Source organism: Neohortaea acidophila (assembly GCF_010093505.1).
Source record: "Neohortaea acidophila strain CBS 113389 unplaced genomic scaffold BDY17scaffold_8, whole genome shotgun sequence".
Lineage (NCBI taxonomy): Eukaryota > Fungi > Ascomycota > Dothideomycetes > Mycosphaerellales > Teratosphaeriaceae > Neohortaea > Neohortaea acidophila.
In genome coordinates, this window is record NW_022985517.1 from 1,229,100 (window position 1) to 1,246,763 (window position 17,664).

General features: G+C 57.6%; 10 protein-coding genes across 10 annotated transcripts; 4 read left to right on the top strand and 6 right to left on the bottom strand.

The window, feature by feature from the left end:
• Positions 1 to 11: 11 nt before the first annotated feature.
• Positions 12 to 509, bottom strand: BDY17DRAFT_318093 (mediator complex, subunit Med11; the record flags this gene model as incomplete). The annotated part of the gene is made up of 1 exon (XM_033736161.1): positions 12 to 509. One exon carries the CDS (start codon positions 507 to 509, stop codon positions 12 to 14), a length of 498 nt encoding a protein of 165 aa, XP_033588119.1.
• Positions 510 to 763: 254 nt separating this feature from the next.
• BDY17DRAFT_254141 (transcription initiation factor TFIID, subunit TAF5) lies at positions 764 to 3,231 on the top strand (the record flags this gene model as incomplete). Its single annotated transcript, XM_033731403.1, has 2 exons — positions 764 to 895; positions 1,171 to 3,231. The coding sequence occupies 2 exons, from the start codon at positions 764 to 766 to the stop codon at positions 3,229 to 3,231; spliced, it is 2,193 nt and encodes a 730-aa protein (XP_033588120.1).
• Positions 3,232 to 3,266: 35 nt separating this feature from the next.
• BDY17DRAFT_253656 (putative N6-adenine methyltransferase-domain-containing protein) lies at positions 3,267 to 4,025 on the bottom strand (the record flags this gene model as incomplete). Its single annotated transcript, XM_033731363.1, has 1 exon — positions 3,267 to 4,025. The coding sequence occupies one exon, from the start codon at positions 4,023 to 4,025 to the stop codon at positions 3,267 to 3,269; it is 759 nt and encodes a 252-aa protein (XP_033588121.1).
• A 162-nt stretch (positions 4,026 to 4,187) lies between these two features.
• BDY17DRAFT_301521 (uncharacterized protein) lies at positions 4,188 to 5,820 on the top strand. Its single transcript, XM_033734264.1, has 2 exons — positions 4,188 to 4,604; positions 4,683 to 5,820. The coding sequence occupies exons 1-2, from the start codon at positions 4,578 to 4,580 to the stop codon at positions 5,730 to 5,732; spliced, it is 1,077 nt and encodes a 358-aa protein (XP_033588122.1). The 5' UTR covers positions 4,188 to 4,577; the 3' UTR covers positions 5,733 to 5,820.
• Positions 5,821 to 7,769, bottom strand: BDY17DRAFT_301522 (uncharacterized protein). The gene has a single exon (XM_033734265.1). The coding sequence runs from the start codon at positions 7,670 to 7,672 to the stop codon at positions 5,873 to 5,875; it is 1,800 nt and encodes a 599-aa protein (XP_033588123.1). The 5' UTR covers positions 7,673 to 7,769; the 3' UTR covers positions 5,821 to 5,872.
• A 157-nt stretch (positions 7,770 to 7,926) lies between these two features.
• BDY17DRAFT_318097 (putative N-acetylglucosaminyltransferase subunit) lies at positions 7,927 to 10,456 on the top strand (the record flags this gene model as incomplete). The annotated part of the gene is made up of 6 exons (XM_033736162.1): positions 7,927 to 8,046; positions 8,097 to 8,245; positions 8,323 to 9,217; positions 9,260 to 9,358; positions 9,386 to 10,087; positions 10,133 to 10,456. 6 exons carry the CDS (start codon positions 7,927 to 7,929, stop codon positions 10,454 to 10,456), a joined length of 2,289 nt encoding a protein of 762 aa, XP_033588124.1.
• Positions 10,457 to 10,489: 33 nt separating this feature from the next.
• BDY17DRAFT_254120 (uncharacterized protein) lies at positions 10,490 to 12,625 on the bottom strand (the record flags this gene model as incomplete). Its single annotated transcript, XM_033731402.1, has 2 exons — positions 10,490 to 10,821; positions 11,023 to 12,625. The coding sequence occupies 2 exons, from the start codon at positions 12,623 to 12,625 to the stop codon at positions 10,490 to 10,492; spliced, it is 1,935 nt and encodes a 644-aa protein (XP_033588125.1).
• Positions 12,626 to 12,956: 331 nt separating this feature from the next.
• BDY17DRAFT_254006 (uncharacterized protein) lies at positions 12,957 to 13,970 on the bottom strand (the record flags this gene model as incomplete). The annotated part of the gene is made up of 1 exon (XM_033731389.1): positions 12,957 to 13,970. The coding sequence occupies one exon, from the start codon at positions 13,968 to 13,970 to the stop codon at positions 12,957 to 12,959; it is 1,014 nt and encodes a 337-aa protein (XP_033588126.1).
• Positions 13,971 to 14,013: 43 nt separating this feature from the next.
• BDY17DRAFT_301526 (Clp protease-domain-containing protein) lies at positions 14,014 to 15,057 on the bottom strand. Its single transcript, XM_033734266.1, has 3 exons — positions 14,737 to 15,057; positions 14,673 to 14,691; positions 14,014 to 14,626 (listed from the first exon to the last, which is right to left on the bottom strand). The coding sequence occupies exons 1-3, from the start codon at positions 14,911 to 14,913 to the stop codon at positions 14,067 to 14,069; spliced, it is 756 nt and encodes a 251-aa protein (XP_033588127.1). The 5' UTR covers positions 14,914 to 15,057; the 3' UTR covers positions 14,014 to 14,066.
• Positions 15,058 to 15,936: 879 nt separating this feature from the next.
• BDY17DRAFT_355243 (uncharacterized protein) lies at positions 15,937 to 17,200 on the top strand (the record flags this gene model as incomplete). The annotated part of the gene is made up of 2 exons (XM_033738262.1): positions 15,937 to 16,094; positions 16,151 to 17,200. A coding segment is annotated over exon 2 (1,017 nt), but the record flags the coding sequence as incomplete, so codon positions are not given.
• Positions 17,201 to 17,664: the final 464 nt, after the last annotated feature.

Below are 17,664 nucleotides of genomic sequence, written 5' to 3' on the forward strand. Positions count from 1 at the left end.
ATAGCCATCCATCACCCAGCCCCTTCATCCTGCACGAGAACATCCTGAAGCAGCTTCTTGGCCTCCTTCACCAGCTCATTCTCCTTCTCCGCCCCCACCTTATTCCCTCGACTATTCAGCCACCCGACGTCCAGATTGCCCAGTCCAGCATTTGTAATGCGTTGCGAGTCGTGCGCTGTAGTCGGTGCTGACACACCAAGGCGCTGCTGCTGGGTTGTTGAAGTGATGGAAGAGGCCTCGGGGGCGATGATGCCTGCTTCCTCTAGAGCATAGGTTTGTCGGCGAAGTTGGGCCACGACGGATTGTAGTCCCGTGTAGTATGCTTCCGTGTGGTGGGTGAAGGCTTCTTTGCGCTCTTCCAGAGAAGGCGAGGCATTGTTCTCTTGAACAGGCCGAGGGGTCAAGGCGTTGATTGCGTGGCCAGCCGATTGGAGGATTGCCGCTACTTCGGCGTTGATTGCCGCCAGTTCTCGGATCCGGTCTGCCGGGGATATCGTTCTTGAGGCCATGGCTGAACGATAGTGAAGTGAATGTGAGATCAGGAAGTGAAGCCGAACTGTGAGGTTGACAGTCCGTGCGTACTCCATATCACGTCAGGCGTTGACTGCCTCCTGTGCTCTAAGCGACCCTCCCCAACTCCATCTCTTCCCATCTTCACTTCTTCCGCCCCGTGCACCTGCAAACATCACCACCGTCGCTTCCCTCTCATCGCATCGTCTGCACCAACGCGACTACCGCATGTGACACGAATCGCACCAACACCATGGCGCAACCGCCTCCGCCTCAGCGGACGGGGAGCGTGGGCCCGGCAAGCGCAGGAGGGATGGGCGCGCCGCAGTCTGCAAATACGCCTGGCGGGCAAGGACAGGGTGGCCAGCAGAACCTGAATCAGATTGTGAGTGGCATTTCTTTCGTCCGTTGTCTTCCCACCACGGCATGCCCGTAGCGACGTTGAGATCGAGACTCTGCCCTCGATCATGGATCCGTGCTTAGTTCCGATCTTGGACGCGATTGACCATGGCTTGGATACTGCGGTGTGTTTGCTTTTGGAGCCTGGCTGGCCGGAGCATGCACCGCAGACTCTGATCCTTGCCATGAGCGCATTCCTTTATCACCACGCTGGACTCAATATCATGCCATTCAAGTCCTTCCACTGACATCATGCTGCAGGTCCTCGAATATCTCTCCAAAAAAGGATACAGCAGGACAGAGGCTATGCTACGGCGCGAAAGTGCACACACCGATGCCAACGGCCAGCCTATCCTAACACGTTTCGACGACATCGGCGGCAGGAAATACACCAAGGCCTTCACCCTCGTGCAAAACTGGATCGACAACATCCTCGACATCTACAAGCCCGAGCTACGGCGAGTCCTCTGGCCCATCTTTGTCCACTTCTTCCTCGGCTTAATTGCCGACTTCTTCCCCCGCGATGCCGAGGACTTCTTCCAAACTTTCAAAGGCCCGTTTGAGAATGAGCATGAGGATGATTTGCGTGCTCTCGCTCCTCTCAATCTACCCGAACACGTCCAACAGAGCGAGATTGGCAAGCTCTACCGCGACAACAGATACCGCATCACTCTCAGCAGCATGGCTTACATGACGCTCATGCAATTCCTCGAATCACACGACCGGGAGGGTGGAAGCTTGATCACCACAACCCTCAACACCCACTTTGACTTACGTTCTGTAGATCGTGCGAACGCCGGAGGTGCGCGTGGGCTCGCCAAACTCCTCGCAGACCGTAATGGTGACGCAGACGAGCCCGCGGAAGACGAAGGCATCCCGGGACACAACGCCGGCTCCGCCAATCTCGATCGTAATGCGCCGACCGTCCTCTCCAAATTATCACTCGGTCCGATGCCGATGGAGAGTGACCTCATGGAGGATGTCAAGGCCGAGCTGCAGGATCTCGATGCATCTAATCCGCCCAAAGCCGGGCAGAATTCACTGATGGACGAATTTGAGGAACGCATCAAACGAGAGCCCATGGATGACGTCCCGAGTCGCGACACCCTGCCGTTCCCTCCATCCACCGCCAGAGATGTGGCGATGGAGGTGCAAAAGGTGAAGGAGAATCGAGATCGCTTCCGTATCGAAGGTCGTGATGGTCGCTCTGGTGGGATTGGGCCGGGGGTCAGTGTGACCATGTTTACATTTCACAACACCTTTGACACGGTGAATTGCATCGAGTTCTCGGGCGACAATTCTCTGGTTGCTATCGGTACTGCTGAATCCTACATTCGAGTCTGGTCGCTCGACAACCAACCACTCGTCACCGCCTCCGATCCAGCTGGCACACCACCTCCCGCCTCGCGCCGTCTGATCGGACACTCTGGTGCCGTATACGCCATCTCCTTTTCCCCTTCGATCGCAATACCCACAAACGATCACGCCGACTCTCCCACATCCCCAGACTCGCGCCCTCGGTACCTCGTCTCTGGATCTGCCGACAAATCCATTCGCCTCTGGTCCCTCGACACGTGGACCAACCTTGTCGTCTACAACGGCCATCAATCGCCGGTTTGGGATGTTCGCTTCTGCCCTCACGGCCACTACTTTGCATCCGCTTCTGCAGACCGTACGGCGATGCTATGGAGCACACCACACATTGCACCCCTCCGCATCTTTGCTGGCCACGATTCCGACGCTGAAGCCCTCGCATGGCACCCCAACGGCGCTTACGTCTTTACTGCATCCGGCGGCGGCGACAAGACGGTGCGAATGTGGGAGATTGTGCGGGGATCCGCGGTGCGCCTCTTCACCGGTCACACGGGTAATGTCACTGCGCTGGCGTGCTCGCCGAGCGGTCACTTTCTGGCAAGCGCTGATGATCGCGGCGAAATCATCCTCTGGAATCTGCCTACGGGCCGGCTGCAGAAGCGGATGCGCGGGCATGGACGTGGTGGGATTTGGTCTCTCGATTGGTGTGTCGAATCCACTCTGCTGGTGTCTGGCGGTGCGGACGGGACAGTGCGCGTGTGGGACGTGCAGAGCAATAAAGAGACGCAGGGCAAAGCCATTAGCGAGGGAGGCGCGGGCGGTGCAGCCAAGATGGACGGGGCTTCTGGTGGGGGTGCCAGCAGCGGAGTTGCTAAGAGCAAAGCGAAGAAGGATGTGGTGGTGAGTCCGGATCAGATCTCCGCTTTCCCCACGAAAAAGAGCCCGGTGTATAAGGTGCGGTTTACGCAGATGAATCTGGTCGTGGCGGGCGGGGCATATTTGCCGTGAGTGCATTTGCAATAGTATGATCTTTTGGACCCTGTTCACCGCCACTTCCACTCGTCGCACTCAAAGTTTGCGTAGCAGCGGAACTCGTTGCTCAAGCCTTTGCTATGCTCTGGCTCGAATGTGGTCGTTTTCGTTCCCAGGGGCCCGTACAGCTTCAACACCGTTTCTTCCATTCGTTCGCCCGTGCACGCGATGAAGCGCACACTGTCGTCGGAAGGCTGTCGCCAACTGCGCGCAAGCCATCGCACCGTCAACGCCGTCTTCGTCTGGCAGTCTTCGGATAGAAAGGGCGGGTCGCAGACAATGTGGCTGAATTTGCCCTTCAGCTCGGCGGGGAGGCGTAGGGGATTTTGATAGTCGTATGGGACGTAGTCTTTTCCGAGGACTTGGAAACGAGTGTCGAATTCCAAGAGGCGGACTGTGGGTTTTGGGGTTGTAGATTTGGCTTCGAGTAAGAGGTTATGCAAGGCTATGTAGATGCTTGGGGCGGAAACGATGGCGATCGCATGGTCGTTGTCGCTGGGAATGTTGGAGAGGAGTTGCTGGGCGAGGATACGGGCCGTGCTGTCCGTGTACCAGAACTGACTCGCGTTCCAGTCTTCGGTGAAGAGGTCCATGGAGAGTGGTGTGTTTTCGAGCGAGCCATTGTCATTGTCGTCCTTTTCGAAGGCAGCCTCGGAGCGGGATTGCAGGGCTTGGAAGCGTTGGGTGTGGGCTTCCTTTTCGGACTGGAATTGCTGGAGCAGTTGTAGAGTGTCGGAGGGGAGTTGGAGAGGTTCATCGTCGGCGTCCATACTGTCACTCATTCCTGGAGATTCCCAAATGGAATTTATTTGGTGCCTTCTGGTTTAGGAAGGTATGGTGAATGCCAAGTGTTTTGGCCAAGGGACAAAAGTCTTGGGGGTTGATGATTGGCGGGCTGCGTTTGTCATTCCTCGGATTCCAACCACGAATGCGGAGGATACTTGGCCTAACGATTGCATTTCTTCACGTCGGCGTTTTACGGCCACGCCAAGGCAGGAGAGGAGTCTACCAAAGGAACGAGACAAAGGCAACGGAGAGAGCCGGACATTCTCGGCCGTGCGCAATTTCCAGCGTCTCACCCCGGAGTGAGCACGCAAGATCCGGCCGAGTCGACGCTACTGCGCCACGCCACCCTCTCTCTCTCCCGCCGCGGCCTGACTTGACTCCGGTCGGCCTTCTATCATCACACCCACACGCTTCGCCGCTCTTCCATCCTCCTCTTTGCCTCCCCCTCCCCTCGACACCATATCTACCGCTGCATCCGGTGATTGACGCTTCCCACACTCACCGCCTGCAGACTTTAGCAAACCGCGACCGGGGCCATGGGCTCCCGCCAGCGCTACGAAAGGGTACGTCAGCACGACCGTCGCCGCTTCCCTTCTGCCTTGCACACCGCCATCACAATCCCTAACATGACCATCACACAGATTGCAGCCGTTGACCATGACGACTCCTCGATGACCTCTCCCTCCGCCGCTGTCCCCGCCTCCCCGCCACCCTCCTTCCGCTCTCGCACCAGCTCAAGGCGACCATCACGCGATCAGACTGATGGTCAGACGCTCGAGCAGAGGAATCTCAACGATGCTTTCGATGCGCCCTCGGACGATGACAGCGATGCCGAAGATACACCCGACTCGCGCCGGTTAATACACTCCGCCCAAACAAACACCGATGATGGCACAACACAAACAACAACATCCTCCTCATCTCCTCCTCCCGCCCCCACCCGCACCGTCACCGAAATCCCCATCTTCACCCCTACCGGCCCCGGCGGACGCAGCAATGCGGCAGCCAACGATGGCGTCTGGGCAAATCTAAACGCCAAACCGCGCGCCGGCGAAGATCTCGAAGAGAAGCCGCCGACCTACGAACAAGCAGCTGCGGACGCCACCCCACCCTACTGGGAAACGACAGTCCTCTCACCCTACGGCACGAGCAGTAACCCCGACGACGTCTTTGTCGACGGCCTCCTCGTCGGCTCCCTCTTCTCCTTCATCTGGAACGCCCTCATCTCCATGTCCTTTCAGCTCATCGGCTTCCTCCTCACCTATCTCCTCCACACCACACACGCTGCTAAACATGGCTCTCGCGCCGGTCTTGGTATTACCCTCGTCCAATACGGTTTCCAAATGCGCTACGCTGTTGGGGGTGGCCAATCACCCATGGATGGCGTCGTTCCGGGTAGCGGTGGTGCGCCCGTAGACGGCGTGCCTTCGGATCCGAACAAGCACGATTTCGACTCGGGGAAAGTTGGCACCGGAGGACCAGAAGCCGGGAATGGAGGCATGTTTAATGCGATGAGCACGACGGATTGGTTGAGTTATGTTTTGATGATTGTGGGGTGGTTCATTCTGATTCGCGCCGTGAGTGATTTCTTACGAGCGCGGCGGCAAGAGGCGTTGGTTCGCTCGAGTCCGAGTCGGGGACTGGGCGTGGCCGTCGTTGCGGAGGGCGAGGCGGTGGAGAGTTCGGTTTGATGACCTTGGGACACCTGTGATTTGAGGCATTCTTCATGCATGAAGCGATGGTAGACCTAGAATAGTAGGTATCACGACGGAACTAATTGTCCAATGCTCTGCTCTCAAACGCCGCGCTAAACAACTCGCGATATGCAAAATCAAACCTCCCATCCAACCCACTCGCGTCTAGGCGGCACCTCCGGCACCGGCACCCCCGCTTCAAACCGTCCATTCCCCCTCACATATTCATAAATCTGCTTCAACACCTCGCCCAGCTTCCCACTGTCGTAGACGGATGGATCCGCCGCTTCGGCATCGGGATTCGGTCCCGGCGGGCCATCCGGGTGCCAAATTCGTTCCGGGCGGCGATGGTGCGGGTGGGTGTAGTAGGAGGTTTTGGTGGTGGGGTTGGTGGTGATGGGGTGGTTTTTGAAGGAGGTCGGGGCGAGTTGTTGTTGTTGCTTTTGGGCGAAGGGGGATGGGGCTGCTGGTGTTGTGGAGGCGAAGGGGGAGGGTTGGGAGGGTTGGGATTGCTGGGCGAATGGCGATGGGCTGGGTGCGGATGTGCTTCCAAAGGGTGATGGTTTGCCGAAGGATGATTGTTGGGTGTTGTTGGGGGCTGATGGCTGGCCGAATACGGAGCCCTGCTGTTGCTGTGTCGATGCCTGGCCAAAGGGAGTCGGGGTAGATGCTTGTCCAAAGGGTGTGGTGTTGGATGCTTGACCAAAGGGTGACTGTTGTGGCGTGTTGGATGTTTGGCCAAAGGGTGATTGCGTCTGTGCTGGAGCAGAAGGCTGTCCAAATGCAGAGCTGGTCGTGGGAGCTGCTGCCCCAAATGGAGTTGACGAGCCGAATGCAGGTGTCGTAGTGGATGATGCGGCGGCGCCGAATGGAGATGGCTTGCCGAATGTCGAGCCTCCGGTGCCAAGTGATGATGATTGACCGAATGCAGAGCCTTGTGCACTGCCGAGTGATGATGCTTGTCCAAAGGCAGAGCCTTGTGTGTTTGACGCTGCCTGCCCGCCGAACGGTGAGCTACCTCCCATAGCACTCGGCTGACCGAATGCAGAGCCACCAAGCGGTGAAGGTTTGCCAAACGCAGATGTGCTGGAACCGAGAGCAGAAGGCGCTCCAAATGCCGAACCACTCTGGCCGAGAGATGAAGGCGCTCCAAATGCAGAGCCTCCGCCAAATGCTGCAGTCTGCGGGCGCAGGTTTGACGGCTGCCCAAATGCTGAAGAGCCTGTTGCTGGCTGGCTCTCCATGCCTCCGCTGGATCCAAATGCTGCAGGCTGTCCAAATGCCGAATTGGGCTGGGCATTCGTTTGCCCAAAGGCTCCAGTACTGGCTGCTCCGAAGTTGGAGCTCTGTCCGAATCCACCACCTCCACCCGGTGCACCCGACACGACAGCGCGACCCATGTCTAACCTTTCCTTTCGAGGAAAGTTTCCTACATTCTTCACGACTGAATCATCGCGGTTGGGATGAATATCCTTTCCGTCAATAATGTACTTCACCGCACCGTTGAGATCGCTTAGAATCTGCTGGGCTTGTGCATTCGCCTGACTCAGCGCTTCGGTCTCGGTGAGTTGGTACTGTTCTGCGGCTCCAGTAGCGGCGACCAGGTAGTATTGCACGCGTAGCTCCTCCGGACTCTGTTCGAGCGCGCCTTCGAGCAGTTGGCGAGGAGCATCTTTGCCTGGACCATAAGCGGAGAGGGGCCATGAAGGGCGCTCATCACCAGGAGTGAGGTCTGATTTGATGCCTTCGACGCTGAGATGATAGGGGAGTGATTGGCCGGGGCGGGTTGTGTTTGAATCGCGAGGGGGATGGTAGAAGCGGCAGTTGTCGCCGAATTTGCAGCGGCCTTCGAGGTAGAAGTTGCATACGGGTTTGTTGCCGGGGTTGGCACCGGTACTTGGGCCTCGAGGATTGCTGACTCGGTTGAAGAGACTCATGGTGTTGGGGTGCGTGCGAGCATTTCATGAATCTTCGTCTGGCGGGAGGTTTGAGTCTCGAAAGGTTAGTCAGGGCGAATAGAGTTTCCGCGGCGCGACCAATCGGCGACGGCATGATGCAACGTCCACCGACGACGCGGCCGACAGTTGCTTCACTTGCGAACGTCTTCCCAGGCACGATGAGTGCCCTCCTTTGCTGATCCCCTGCGCGCGTCTCTGGTAGATCTCGAGGGCTGATATGCGCAAATCCCTCGATGCACCCCGTCTCCATCCTCACCTTTGGCATCTTCTTTGCTGGCTACATCACTGCTCGCTGGGATCTCGTCACCCGACTCTATGAACTTGCAATCTTCGCCTGGGATCGAGGTGTCATTGTATGTTTGCTGTAGTGATGGGTATTCTCCAACAGCTAATACCATCCCAGACACGCGCAGCCAAAGGCTTCGGCATCCTCTCCATCTTCTTCATCCTTCTTCTCCTCCCACTCCGTTGGGTCGCTAAGAAAGAAGGCGACCTCCATCCTCGTCCCCCCGAGAGCGGCATTTCTGCCCGCGAACAGCTGAGACGTCGCGGGTCTTTTTGAGCTATATGCCCCCTCCGCCTCGCAAGCATGCCTTGATGCGTGTCTTCTGGCCGTCCGACGCGCCAAGAGATGATATCCCAGGGGTCCTGGTGGGCTGGAGGAATTCCGAGCTGGATGTGTTGATTGTGGGAGTGTTGCAGGGGGTGGAAGTGCACAATGTCGAACATGCCCTGCGTGTGCGCTCGCTCTTCCGCGGTTGCGCACATCCGCTGGAGAATATCCTCGAAAGGTGTGGAGGGCATCCCATTCAGGCTCTCGGCACGCTGAACCTCCCCAATGCCGGCAAGCCTTTCGACCCAAAGGCGTTGTCCATGCATATCCTGCCACGGACCCAAGCTCCCAGAATCGACTACCCAGAAGACATCAACGTCACCATCCAGATCATCACCTTTGATCGGCCGAATCCGAAGCGCATGCAGTACTTGTCGCTCACGCAGATTCCTCTTGCTCTGGGGGACAAACGAGGCGTCTTTGGATCGGTCCCACCCTTCGATCGCATCGATCGAGAAGAGGAGCTGGAGACGGCGCGCAAAGAACAGTTGGTGGAGAAGTTAAAGCGACATACCGTCATCCACCACCCGCGAACTCAAAAGGAGCTTGCGCTCGGAACGATTATCAGTCAAATCAATTGCTCGGCGGAGATGGATTGTTTGATGCAAAGCAACATCAGCCTTGTGGGCATCCGACAAAAGCGGAGCGTCAGTGTTAGTGAGCGTTTCGTTGAATCCGCCACCAATTTTTGGGAGATTGTGCTGCTGGGGCTCAAACAGGCATTCACCCATCACGTCTTGCCCACCGCCACGCAGCTGTTCATCACGTACATTATGATCCACCGCTACATGGCCGAGGGAATGCTGCGTGTTGTGGAATGGCGGCCAATTCCGGGATTTGCGGCGCTGAAGGATGTCTCCGCCACGGGTCAACAGGTCGACATCCGACTGCAGCAATTCTGCTACTGGCCGGTGCAATACGTCACGCTCCACCGTCGACGTGCCGATTGGGAGAGCATCACAAACAGCCATCCGGAATACATTCGCTTCTTCAACAGCCTCTGGCTCGTCGCCAACGATGTCATTATCGGCATCGCCCTCGGCTCGTACATTGTGGAGAATGCAGACTTTGTCGCGCAGCACATGAATAATATCATCAATACGTACTCCATCGAGGGACTGCGGCGGATGATTGAATGGCTCATGGGCTCGCCTGCTGGTCTGAAACTCAACACGGATCTCGCCGATTTCCTCGGCCAACTCTTTCGCTGGGTCATTACCGCATGGGATGGCTGTATGCAACACCTACGCCCCGCCCTTCCACACATCATTCGCTTCATCGGCGTCAGCTCCTTTGCCGGCGCCAGCATGCCCATTGCCATGTTCTCCGACCTACTCAGTCTGCTCACTATCCACATCTACAGCTTCTACATTGCATCCGCGCGCATCTACAACTGGCAGCTGACCATCATCATCTCCCTCTTCCACCTCTTTCGCGGCAAGAAGCGGAATGTGCTGCGCAACCGCATCGACCGCTGCGACTACGACCTGGATCAGCTCCTCCTCGGCACCATCCTCTTTACCCTCCTCTTCTTCCTCCTCCCCACCGTCGCCGTCTTTTACGCCACCTTTGCCGGCGCCCGCATCGCCATCATCGCCCTCAAGGCCGCCCTCGACACCTGGCTCGCCTGTCTTAATCACTTCCCCTTGTTCGCGCTGATGTTGCGGCTCAAGGATTCCCGGCGTTTACCCGGCGGCATCCGATTCGAATTGCAAGATACCCCTTCTGCATTGCTTTTTGCCAGCCAGAAGCAGCCGGTGACATCGTATATCAAGCTCAAGGTGTGTGTGTTCTTTCCAATTGCATGATCTTGCTAATCTTCCTAGTCTATTCCCCTTCCATTGACACAAACCTTTACGCAATATTCCCACCTCGGCCATCGGCTGCGCAAACACTACCTCTCCCCTCGCGTCTTCCTCTACCTCATATCTGGCCAGTTCGTCCCGCCGATTCATAGAAAGAATTTGTACAGCCTGCAGTATTCCATGCTGCCTGCCCACCGCGTGAGCATGGAGGAGTTGTGGCGGCTGTTGACGGTGGATGACGGTGGGGATCGGAAGGGGTTTACTGGGGAGGTGGGGGGTCATGTGAATGGGGGATTGAGTCCGAATGTGGGCAGCGGGAAGAAGTTGAATGGGAGGAGTAGATGATTGGGTATATGATATCCTGAACGCCGTCCCTAATCACATAACAACACAATCGCTATCCTGCTTCGTAGCCGGAACGCCCATCTCGTCAAACGTCTTGGGTCCCTTGCCCGGCGGGCGCGCAGCTGCACTCGTCTTCGCCGGCGCAGTGGCAGCAGGCTGGAGCCCCATTCCGGCTCCAGGTTTGGGTACAGGCGGCATGGGAGGTCGTTGTGCCGGTCGTCCCCCGCTCGTCGAAGGTCGGGATGCCGTTGCTGGCATGGAGCCTATTCGCGGCGGGGGTTTGGCTGCAGAGGCAGGCGGGAGGGAGGATGCGTGCTGGGGTTGAGCAGGGCGAGTGGCGGGACCGGATGGGCGAGCGGCTGAATCTGGACGAGCGGGACCGTAATGCCTGCGTCGGGGATCTGCGTCTGGGGCAGAAAAGCCTATGTCTGGTCTTTGTTGCGGTTGCTGGGGGATAAAGGGTGGTGGAACGTTGTCGTGGTATTGGAGGTTCGCTGGGCCGGAGACGATGCGGTTGTTGGGTCCTGGTCGCGCTCTTGGATCTGATTGAAGTGGTGGAGGAGGACCGAGCGATTGGCCGGCGAAGAGAACTGGGCCGCCGTGCTGCGGGGGAGCACCTGAGCTGGAAACGGGGCGTCGGTTCTGGTAGGCGCTGTTGGGTCGCACTTCAGCGTTGAGCACTGTTGCCGGTCGAGGGGGCTGTTGGAAAGTGTTGTAGGTTTGGGGAATCGGTCTTGGTGGTCCGTCGTCCAGTGGATACGGAGTACTTGACGCCGCTCGAATGTCCGGCATGACAGCGGGTCGAGAATCGTCGGGATAAGGAGTTCTGCCTCTGCTGGGTTGCGGCTCAGACGTCTCGGACAGCTTGGACAGGCGAGGAGTCTGCTGTCGAAGTCGTTCGGGGCGCGCGCCTCTCATCGATCCATGCTGCGACTTGATCCTCGACACCGCAACCTGCTCGTGGTCTCGACGGGAGAGCGTCTGCTTCTTAGACAGCGCATCCACCCGCGCAGTCGCATCCGCGTTGCCATGCTTCGCCGCTTTGTGATACCACTCGAGCGCCTTGTCGAGATTGACCGGGACATAGACGCCAATCTCGTTGAAGTAGCCCAGGGCAAACTCGGCAGTCGCCAGGCTGTTTTGTGCCGCGCGTTCGGCGTAGGTATACGCCAGCTCTTCGTTCTTGGGGAAGAGACCTTCGGAGCCGACGAGAAACCATTTGCTCAGCGCCATGTCTGCTTCCGCCTCGCCTTGCTTTGCAGCCAGGGCATTGTAGTGCATGGAGAGAGCGGGGTTGAATTCGCAGCCCAGAGAGGCGAGTTCGTATGCTGATCCCATTTTGAGCTGGGCTTTGGCGAATTTGAGATATGCCGCCTTTTCAATGTTGACGCGCGCTTGCTGTTCGTCGGGTGCGAGAATGGACTCCGGGATGTTGATTTGCGGTAGTTGACGGGCGAGCAGCATGCCATACACATATGCTCCCTGCGCCGCGTTCTCGTCTGCTTTACTGGCCGACTTGCGAATTAGATCGACGGCTTTGCCGTAATCCTGCTGCTGTCCATGCTGCCCCCGAAGCGTCATCATGCCGAGTCTGTAGCACGACGCCGCATCACCCGCCTCCACCCCTCGGTGGTAATGCCGGAGGGCCTTGGCAGGATCATTGTACGATTCATAAAGCATGCCAATGCGGTACTCTGCCCTCGCATAGCCCCGATCCGCCGCGCGCGAGTAGCAGCGAAAAGCCTCCTTCTTATCCTCGCGCTGTCCGAATCGGCCCCACTCCAACCACATGCCCTTGAGGAACTCTGCTTTGGGATGGTGCTGTTCGGCGAGGAAGGTGACAATGTTCATTGCATCTACGCGCAATCCGTGCTCGATGCGTGGTGTCGCGGGTCGGGAGGAGTGTGGTTTCGCCGCCGCCAGTCGCTCTTCATTGTCCGCGCACACTCCCACGTATACCAGGGCATCTGCGGCCCATGCCAGCTGCATCTCCGGGTCGTTGGAGTTGAGGACGAGGGTGCGCGCATTTTCCAGCGTGGCTTCGAGTTCGGTGTCGGAAGGTGGGACGTTGGCGGGAGGGTTGACGAGTTTGGGAAAGGGGGAGAAGGTGGGCTCGTCTGGTGAGTTGAGAGTGAGGTTCTTCAAGCCATCGGCGATTTGGTTGGACATTTCAGGGTTGATTCTGCGCGCGGTCAGTCGGGAGATGCGCGTGCGAGTGCTTTGCGACTCACCTCTTGGGTTCGGGGGAGATGAGCTCAGGAGCGGGCGGAGGGTTGTAGTCGTCGTACAGGCCCGGGACAAACGTGGCTCCCATGTGCTGTTGGAAGCCATGGCCATCTCTACCGTGAGCCATGTTGTGACTACTAAACGTGGAGGAATAAACTGGGAGGTAAACACGGGAGTAAGACATCAATCCGGGCAGTGACGTAAAATCGCGGAGCCGCATCGGCTTCACGCTTTCATAACAAGCACGTGGGTATCATAAAACTCCAATCACCACTCAGGACCCAACATACCACACCTCCACCCCAAGGACATCAAACTTGATCCCCTCATCACTCAACGCCTCGTTCCCATACGTTGGACAAGTCTGGCTCACGCCCTTGCCCAGATTCCCATCCACCCACAACCCGTAATGTCCATCACCCGCTCCCAAACTCAGAAACTCCTGCTGGCAGAAGATGGTAAAGTCGTTTTCACCGGTGTAGGGAAACGCCTTGAAGCGTATTCGATCTCCCGGCGTTGAGGTCCCCGATTGATGGCCGTTCGTTTTGGCGGCGCCGTTGGTCGGTACATTGAGATTCGGCGTCGGAGATCGCTGGATCCCCACCGTCGTCATGCGCTGTGCGTGTGTGGTGTCTTCGCTGGGTAATGGTGGGAGGTTGGAGAGGTCCAGGAGGGAAGGGAGGACTTGGGCCCGCCATAGAAAGCACTCGCCCGAGCCAAAGTAGTGGGCCTGCGGCTTGGGAGGGTCGGAGAGGTATGCGCCAAAGATGCCTCCGGCGGAATCGCGTACGACGAGCACGAATCCTCCTCGCTTGCCGCGGTGCTGGTCGCAGAGGTGGTAGAGGGTGGAGAGGGTGCTGCCGTCCTGCTCCAGCGAATACACCAATTTCCAGCTCTCACATAGTTGTAGGCGTGCGGGGACCAATAACCGCACTTCCTCCGCCAGCAACACGCTGAGCAATCTGCCTTCTCGTCTCGTGCTGTTCTTGTATCCGTGGAGTTCGAGGGGGGTCAGTGGCGGAGGCTGGAAGGGGGACGGTCGTCGGGGAGGGTTGAACACCACGGCATTCGGGTCGTACAGGGGTTCGTTGTAGTTGGCACTCAGTGCTCTTGCTACCGGTGTGGGTGCATCATCCTCTGACAGCCGCCGGACCACGCTCGAGACGGTGTAGGACAGCGGGTCGGTGAAGTAGTGAAAGGTGGAGGAGAAGGGATTCGAGTGGAGTTTACGCGACGTCGGCTGCAAAGGGGGTCGTGGTGGGACGGGCTCTTCTTCTTCGGACGCCATTACGGCTGGAGGGTGTTGGAAGAAGGAGGCATGGGCAAGCACAAGGTGGTGGACTTTTAGATAAAGCGGGAGGGCCCGATGGTTTAAGCGATGCCACTAATTTTTGGGGTGCTCCTCCTGCCCTCGCGGATACAAGATCTTGTCCACAATGCCCCAGTCCTTTGCTTCTTGCGCGCTCATGAAGAAATCCCGCTCCATCACCTTTTCAATCTCCTCCAGCCCCCGCTCCACCGTCAAATGCCGCTGGTATATCTTGTTCAACTGCTCCCTCACCCGCAGAATCTCTTTGGCATGAATCGCAATGTCACTCGCTTGTCCGTGATATCCCCCCGACACCTGATGCACCATGATGCGCGAATGCGGGAGGGTATATCGCTGTCCCGCCGTCCCACCGCAGAGCAGTAATGACCCCATCGATGCCGCTTGCCCCAGACAGATGGTTGTGACCGGGGAGCGGATGTATTGCATGGTGTCGTAGATTGCGAGCCCCGCCGTTACTGAGCCGCCGGGCGAGTTGATGTAGAGGTTGATGTTCTTGTCGGGATTGTCCGCCTCGAGCCAGAGGAGTTGCGCGACGATGCTGGCGGAGGTGACGTCGCCTACTTCGCCATTGAGGCAGATGATGCGCTCTTTGAGCAGGCGGGAGAAGATGTCGTCTGGTGGATGTTAGGAGGGTGAGGTGCTAGGGTGGGTGCAACATACAAGTATGCCAGCCTCCTCCCTGGCAAGTCAGCAAGAGATGAGATGGTGGGGGCGGGTGTCATACCACGGTTTCTGTCACGAAGGGCATAGGTAGTGCACTACCTGTGTTCGGAGGCTTCGCATCGCTCGTGGGGAGGGGAAAGGGCGGTAGACTCGATGTGCATCGTATCCGAGGTCGAAAGACATTTCTGCGGAGGACGCTGCGGCTCGCGCGGAGGGTGGATCTCGAAAGAGTTTCCATTGTGTTGGTGATGATGAGAGTGTCGCATGAGTTGGAGCTCGGGTTGGAGCTTTGGCTTATTATGTAATTGCGGGTGATCGACGGGCGGACGCCACCTCCGCATTTCACGGCAACGACGCCTTGTACGAGCTCAAGAACTCCACACCGTCTCGATCATGTTGGAGTTGATCGCCAGGTAGCTTTGCAAACGGCTGCATCATGCCCGTCCCACCACGTGGGTCGGCGTTCGGGCGGGTTGCGGCATGATTTGCTTCCTCCCTCCGGATAGCCTCTCGCTTGCGTATTTCGGGGTTTATCGACGGCATCGCTACTCCAACACCGTTGCATCGAGCGACGGATGACGTGGCTTTCCACAGGGACTGGTCGTATAAATAAGAATCTGTCTCTGCGAGCCATCCTCTGGACTGCAAAATCAGACCACCATCATGCAATTCACCTACGTACTTCTCGCCGCGGTCGCTGTCACTGGTACAATCGCCTCGTCGGACATCACGAAATCCATCTCGGTCACAATCGAATACTACACCGCGAAAGGCGGCTCGCAAGACGCATACACATGCACCAGCAGTGCCAAAACTGCCCGGCAGGATGTGACGAGCAACGCTGCAAGGCAGGACTGCAAGAAAGCCAAGGGCTTGACTTATCACTGTCCATCAACGAGGGCGGTGAGCAATTTTGTGGGCGGGCTGGAGAATAGCGCGTCGACGTTTACCTGCCAATCGATTGGTGGATCGTGAGCAGGGCCGGAAAGGATGGAGTGCATGGACTTGCCATATGCTGTGCTACCTTACCAATCAATCATGCTGTGCTACTACCAATTCAAAGGCATGCGCCCGCTCGTCTTTGCGCTGATGGCCGTCATTTTCATTGCAAAAAGCGCAAATATCCTCTGTGAAGGTGAAACAAACACATGGGCAGTGGTGAGTTGATTTTGCTGGAACGCAAAGACACCCGCCTGCCAAAAGCGGCGTTGAATGGCTGTGTCATGTCGTCCGACTCCTCGTAGCACAACCCTTGGCTCCCGCCAGGCTGACGCCTCTCAACCACTTCCGCCTTTTCGATAATAATACCCACCGTCCCCACAATCTTCCAAACTGCAAGAAGGCCCATCCAGTGACTTTGATTTGCTGGTAGCGACAGAACGACCATCCACAATCCCAACAGCAACGCATTCAGTGGAGGTAAGTCGTCAAACGAGGATGAAGTGAGCGCCACGACACCAACTGACCCTTTACAGCCCACACGGCCCCGCCAAATCAAACCTCCAGCATGCAACCAGCCATGTTCCGCCTCGTCGACTGTATCTCCAAGGGGAATCCGGAGAAGATTATTCCTCGCAGCGCGTTCGAGGAACAAGACTACACCGCGTTCAAGGAAACCATACGCCAGCAAATGAACCTTCTGCAGTACAATTTCAAAGACGTGATCTTCACCAGAACCATCCAAGGCCATACTTTCGAGCTTGACGTGAAGACGGCCAACGCGTTGCCGCTCTTCTTCCGCGCTCCTCCTCATGAGATTCCTACCTTCTTCGTCGCACACAACGGCCCAATGAGCGGAGATGCCGGCAATGCCGCACAGTTTCGCTTCATCGATTCCACATCCGCGGCCCAAGCCGAGATGCACGTCCACCGCAGCGCATTCCCTGACCAAGGCGTTGATACATTCTACGACGTCGTCCAGCAACGCCTCGGCCTCCGCAGTCTCATCAGCATCACCTGTGTTGCTCACCGCAATGGGCAGTACATCGCCACTCCGATTCGGAACGACGGCTCAAATGCACTCGATACCATCTTCCAGGCCCCGGCCTACCACACCCCGACGTTCATCGTCACTCTTGACGGATCGCCACTGAACAACCCGACGAGCAACGCCGGTGCGAATCGAGACATCATTCGCGAGCTGCTGAGAACCAAGCGGTTTACGCTGAGGCCGCTCTTTGAGAAGGAAATCTTCATTACCACATGTCTGGCTGCGTTTGGCCTGCTAGATGTTCCTACCCGCATCGTCCAAGAGCATTACAAGGGGGCAGCTGTCCTGCTGGACAAGATGAAGGAGACCGGCGGTCCGGTGGCAGAGCGGTACGGCGATACACCCCACAACACTCGCGCGGCAGTGTTGGAGCACTTCTCGTACGGCTCTCCCGCGTTCCGCTCGACGCTGATCGACATTGATCGCATTGTGAGGCACGCTGCGCCAGGCAAGAAGGACAAGGTGATTGTCATGTTTCAGCTGCCCAAAAGCGCTCACCTCTTCTATGCCCTCCTGGCGTTCCTGGGAACTCCATGTGCGTGTCTCACAGACTAACAAGGCTTTGACGAGCGCTCGGATATCATCAACGGCTTCAACGACGCCGACGAAGTGAAGGTGCTCATCGCGACTTACGGCCCCCATCTCGAAGGCTTCAGCTGCCACCTCCGTTGTGCGCATGTCATTTGTGTGGAGCCAGCCATGAACGACTCGGCGCTGGCGCGAGCGATCGGGTGCGTCCACCGTATCGGCCAGCGGGAAGAGCAGAATATCATCCAGGTCCACTTGAAAGACACCTACATGGACAGGTTCGAGGAGTGGCGGGCTGAGCAGGAGTTCGTCAGCGAGGAGGATTACGACGGGGATGAGTAGCGACACGGACATGAGGCGGGGGATGGTGAAGCGGTTCTCTTGGTCGATGGCGCGGCAAGAGGCAAAGGGCGATTGACCTCGGCCTGCTTCGAGCGTCGATAGACATGGCAGTAGTGGTGCGGTTGAGGT

What these genes read in the sequence shown, in the direction of transcription:
- BDY17DRAFT_301521 (XM_033734264.1), top strand. Translation starts at nt 4,578, where the DNA reads ATGGGCTCCCGCCAGCGCTACGAAAGG. An exon ending in CCCGCCAGCGCTACGAAAGG is followed by an intron (nt 4,605 to 4,682) that starts GTACGTCAGCAC and finishes ACCATCACACAG; the next exon opens with ATTGCAGCCGTTGACCATGA.
- BDY17DRAFT_301522 (XM_033734265.1), bottom strand. Translation starts at nt 7,672, where the DNA reads ATGAGTCTCTTCAACCGAGTCAGCAATCCTCGAGGCCCAAGTACCGGT.
- BDY17DRAFT_301526 (XM_033734266.1), bottom strand. Translation starts at nt 14,913, where the DNA reads ATGGAAACTCTTTCGAGATCCACCCTCCGCGCGAGCCGCAGCGTCCTC.